Source organism: Apaloderma vittatum, unplaced genomic scaffold (assembly GCF_000703405.1).
Source record: "Apaloderma vittatum isolate BGI_N311 unplaced genomic scaffold, ASM70340v1 scaffold6431, whole genome shotgun sequence".
Classification (NCBI taxonomy): domain Eukaryota; kingdom Metazoa; phylum Chordata; class Aves; order Trogoniformes; family Trogonidae; genus Apaloderma; species Apaloderma vittatum.
The window spans coordinates 23,497-28,561 of NW_009697294.1; the positions used below are offsets into that span (position 1 = coordinate 23,497).

The 5,065-nt window shown below is 48.0% G+C and overlaps 1 protein-coding gene across 2 annotated transcripts in view; it reads left to right on the plus strand.

The window, feature by feature from the left end:
* Positions 1 to 551: 551 nt before the first annotated feature.
* HKDC1 (hexokinase domain containing 1) overlaps positions 552 to 5,065 on the plus strand; it is an 18,272-nt gene continuing 13,758 nt past the window's right edge. The window contains exons 1-2 of one of the 2 annotated variants that reach the window (XM_009877574.1): positions 552 to 614; positions 4,506 to 4,668. In XM_009877574.1, coding sequence (XP_009875876.1) covers positions 552 to 614; positions 4,506 to 4,668 — 226 coding nt within the window. Of the gene's footprint in view, positions 615 to 1,001; positions 1,026 to 4,505; positions 4,669 to 5,065 lie in introns of those variants that run through there. The other variant, XM_009877575.1, reaches the window with a different exon arrangement.

Here is a 5,065-nt window from a genome sequence, read left to right on the forward strand (position 1 = left end):
CTGTGTGGAACTAGAGCGGAGTTAATTCATGCAGAAGAGCTCTTCTCGCAAGTGGGAGCACTGAGCAGAGGGAAGAAACCTCCTAAAATCCTTTCTTAACTTTCCAGATTCCCTGCACTTTGTTGCGCGCAGTGCTGGTGGGAGCCCGTCAGGTCCCCCAGGAACGAAGCGGGGTGAAGCAGGGCAGGCTGCGTAGCAACTACATTGCAAAGTGGTAACAATTCCCAAGTGGGGCAGTAACAAAATCGATTTTCTCCCCTTCAGCTTGGCAGCTCTCCAGGTGCCTGCTCTGGCACAATGAAGTGTGTAGCTGGGGAGGGAGGGAGGGACTTTGGGTTGATGTGTGGGGGGGGTGATACAAAGAGACAGAAGTTTAATCATTGAACCGATCACACTGGATGGATTTATTTCTGGACTCAATTTCCCAGGAACTCCACTGTCTCACCCTGAGGGAAATGCCTCAGCTGAAGTTTCTCTAGCTCCAGCTTCGTAAATAAAGACCTGTCGCTTTGGAGTTACAGCAGCTCCGTCACTACTGACTCATCAAGAAAATGTTTGCCGTCCACTTACTAGCTTTTCATTTCACAAAGCTAAAAGAGGATCAAATAAAAAAGGTAAGATGCAGCCTTAGCTGATTCCTATTTTGAGAACTGTGTTACTCAAATGCTGTGGGGTCTGCAGTGTGTACTGCAGACTAGGATAATGGCATTATCTACTAAAGCCATACAGCCAAATGGGGTAAGAAGTATTTGGACCCTAAACCATCTGATGAGTGTGAAAATAGGTCTGATTAGTGCTTTCCCTGCACAGTTTTAAGTTCTCTTCCAGTAACGGAGCGAATGATCTTCGGTAAGAAAAAGCAGTGCTCGGACTTTGTCTGGCATGGTGTGCTGTAGTGCAGAGGGCAGGAAAGAACCTCTTGCTGAATCGCAAGTGTAGCATGATGGATGGGATTTCTAAAGCTGAGTAGGAATCAGAGTCACTCCTGTTGTAGCAGGGGTAGGGAAAACTCCTGGGATCTTGGGGCTAGGTCCTCTGAGACTCAGAAGACAGTTCTAGCTCATGTTGGTGTGGGAGAAGCCTCCTCTGTGGTTGTCCAAACTGGCTGGTCACTGATGTTTATAGGTGTGACCTTTAATTACAACGGAAGAGCTCAAGATGGGCCAGATCTGAAGCCATCAGTACTGGGAGGGAACTGCCTAGTGGTTGCTCTTCCCTAATCCACTTTCATGGCCGTTCTGTAATGGGTTTGTGGCTCTCCATCATTAAGACCACGTGGGACCTGTAAGCTTCTTGGGTCAGAGGTCCTCTGGTTTCTAGACACGTCCCCTGTGGGTCCTCTGTTTTCCTGGCGTCTCCATTCTGGTGGCCACTGCTGCCAGGCTCTGTCCTCTTGTTTTGCAGCCAGCTGGAGGCGGGGCTGCCTGCAGATTCGTGGCAGTCCTGGAGATCCAAGGTCCCCGTGGGTAGATCCACCCGCACCGCTGAGCTCATCAGCAGAGTGAGCAACACTGGGTTGTCTTCTTTGTGCCCTTGCTCAAACATGGAATGGCTTGTTGGTGGTGGTGGCTTCTTCCACTAATTCTGCCTTGAAGAGAAGTGTTCCAAGAGAGACCCTCGTATCTCAGCAATCCGTTCTCTGTCTCTCAGTCATAGCCCATGATCAGAAGGGGTCCCCGATGCCCTTTCCTTGTGTAAGGATCTGATCTAGGCTCTCTCATCTAGACACTGCTATGTCTTACTACTTTTTACTAAGAGGGGGAGAGAATTTGTGGAGCAGTGCTCAGGTGCAGTGGGCTCTTCAGAGAAACATTCAGGGTGGCATTGAGGGAGGACTTCCCTGAAGTGAGGACGGTGGAGAGGACAGGGCAGAAGGATTCTGGCAAAGCCATGAAAAAAAATTAAATCTTTCTGCTGGGTGCAAGCTAGCCCTGCCTGAAACAAATCACATAGTCCTCCAAGTTCTCTTTTAAGAAGCCCAAGGTAGGCTGTATGGAGCAGAGTCGATTTCTTCCTAATAAGAAAGAAGGAATAGCTTCCCACCTGTCCCTCCCCAGGCTTATTTGCTCTTTGGTGGCAAGAACAAGAGCTGCCCTGCCATAAAAACAGTGCTGTTTCCATAACGAAGGCGAGACACTTAAAAAACAAGACCTATCCTTGTGCAGTGGGAGGGAGGCAGCGAAAGGGAGTTTGGTGTTGCACGACCTAGCCATTCCTATGTTTACAACCAAGTGATAATGGGAACAGGCCCTTGCTCTGGACGTAAATCAGACTGGGAAGTCGCAGGCTTTCCTGGGCTCTGCCTTATCTGGTTTCTCAGGACGGACTCCTCCTCCTACAGTTTTGGGTAAACAGAGTGGGGGATGTACTTTCTGTGGGGAGCAGGGAGCTCGTGCATGTTCTCTGCAAACAGACATGGTCGGTTTTTTCACTGGTTAGGTGTTTTTCCACTTCAACCACAAAGTTATTTGGATCTGTGTGAGGGTGTGTGAGGGCTGTATGTCTCCAATCACTGTGTTTTCTTTTTTTTCACTTCCTTTTTGGTATGTCAAAAAAAGAAATGCTGGTTCTTGGACTGAGATGGTGGATCCTACACAGTGATGAGGCCTCAAAAAAGCCTTGGAGGAAATCAGGTGCTTGTGCATATGAGAGTTACAAAGAAAGATCTAAATAATGGCATCTTCAAGGCACAGCTATATCCAAAGACAGCTGCTGCTCCTTGCCAGTTCTATCTTGTAGTTTAAGACTTTCTCCTCTGTGTGTTTTTGTGTGTTTTGCTGTTAGGTAAGTTGCAGGAGTTAATTTCAGGGTCCTGGCTCCTTCAGGTGGGTCATGGCTGACTATCAGTTTAAAATGGAGTTGGGAATAGGGAACTAGTTTGTCCCTAATGAATGTAGGTGATCAGTCCAAACTGCAGAAGAGAATGATTTATCTGCAATGTGCATTCTGTATTTAAACAATGCTACCTTTTAAATCCTGCCTTGTAGCTGGTGGGACTTGTTTTGTGCGCATTCTCCCAACCCTCCAGACGTCCCTGTGTAAATGGAATTGATGAAATGTTCTGGACAGATAAACCAGCTTAATAATGTACCCCAGGGTGCAAAAGCTGAGCGTCTGTACCAGCGAAGCATTGCGAGCTGTCTCACCTCTCTCCTCTGCCCCGAGTCTCATGTTGTGGTGAGTAAGATGTTAGTACGGATTACCCTCCAGCTGTTTGGAGCACAGAGTTATTACACCTGCATCATGTTTGTTCGTACAGCACCAAATTTTGGCTCACCACCAACAAAGCATTTGGATGTCAACAGATTCTTATTTTGCTGCGTTAATCCTTTCTGGTACCCAGCTGTGTAGTTTCTAACCCACCATAGAGCCATATATACAGCCCTGCAGGTAGACATCAGTCCAAGCAGTGCGTGGTCCTGAAGAAGAAAACCTTATTTTTTTTGTCCTGTAGAGAAACACTGATTAGCTTCTCTACCAGATTATCTGAATTGAGTGTCTGCTATTTCATAGATGCTTTTGATGCCCTTTCAGTGCAACTGGCTGTTATTTTGCTGTATGCTGTGAGTTAGAGACTCTTAGGAAAGAGTATTTATTGCCCCCCCCAAAATGTTTTAGCTGTAATGCTAGAATCACAAGAGAATGGAGGGCAGAGCAGGAGTGAGAAAGAGGCTTTGAGCTCCAGCCTGGCATGCCAGCAAAGCTAATTGTCTGTGGAGAGAAGCAGTAGCTGAATAGATGTTTTCAGGTTGTGGCTGACACGCTTGGGTACTGATGGCATTTTCTGGACCTAACTCAGAGAGGTCAAATTCTCACTGGGTCGAGATACTTAGCAGTTGTAGTTCATTACACAAATAGGAGAAGAGGATGGTGTAAAAACAGCTTGTCAGAGTCTCGAGCAAGTCTCATGGGCTTATGCATGTTGGCAAGTTACTGAGCCATCAGAAGAGAAGGCTAACTTTTTGACAGTAATTCACCAAGGCTGCATTAGACATTTTCAAAACAAAGTTTTCATAAGAGTTAATGTTCTGATGATGTCCTGGAGCTTGCTTACACAGGCGATCATGGGAATTTCAGTGCTGAGGTGAAAAACAAAAAAGCTTGTAAAATCTGGAAGGTGGGGTTTGCACAGGTGGTATGCTTGCCTTCACTTTGTTACATAGCTGAATGGAATTCTTTCGTCTCCCTAGGATCTGTTTAGCCTTCATGTCCATCAAGCAAGTGGGAATCAACATAGTAATTTTTGTCCAGCGTACTGGAAGGGTGCTGCTGGAATTCCAGAGTTCAGGATTTTCAGATCCTTCATGCCAAACTGCACACCTTGTGGCTAGAAAATGAACACGAGTGGCTAGGAAGTTCCTGCGTTTTGTCTACTTGCAGGGATAAAGGAAGCCTCCCCGGTACTCATCAGTCCTTCTGTAGTGTGAAAGTGGTGCTCGTGCCAGGCAGCTGCTGAGCGCTGAGGAGGCTGCACGCCTCCCGAATAACACCTCTCATCTTTCCAGGTCGACAGGTACCTGTATCACATGCGTCTCTCCGACGATATCTTGCTGGACGTGATGACTCGCTTCCAGGCTGAGATGGTGAAGGGCCTGGGGAGAGACACGAACCCCACGGCAACAGTCAAAATGCTGCCATCGTTTGTGCGCTCGCTTCCCGATGGCTCAGGTGAGTGCCTCCTGCTCCATCCTGGCAGTGCTGGCTCAGGAAGGTGATGGGTTGCTGCCAGTATTCAAGGACGACGGCACAGCAAAGACAGTGCAGCCCACGGCTTTTGGGTTGCTGCCCATCTCATGTTGAGAAAGCAGGTGCAGACTGAGGAGGCAACAGCTTGGGGGAATGCACACAGAGGGTTTTTTCCCTGCCCTAGGTGGGTTTTGACCTAATGCTGCTTGTTGGAGGAAAGGACCTCATAAACGCTCAGAAAACAGGCTCTTTCATCTGCACATGTGGCCGTACCTAGTGCAGAAGCTGTGGCTGGACATGGCAAGGGCAGCCTCTACAGCTCAGAGCCCGCAGTGCAGTGTGCTGCAGGTGTGAGACTGGGGGCAGTGCTGCAGCCTGG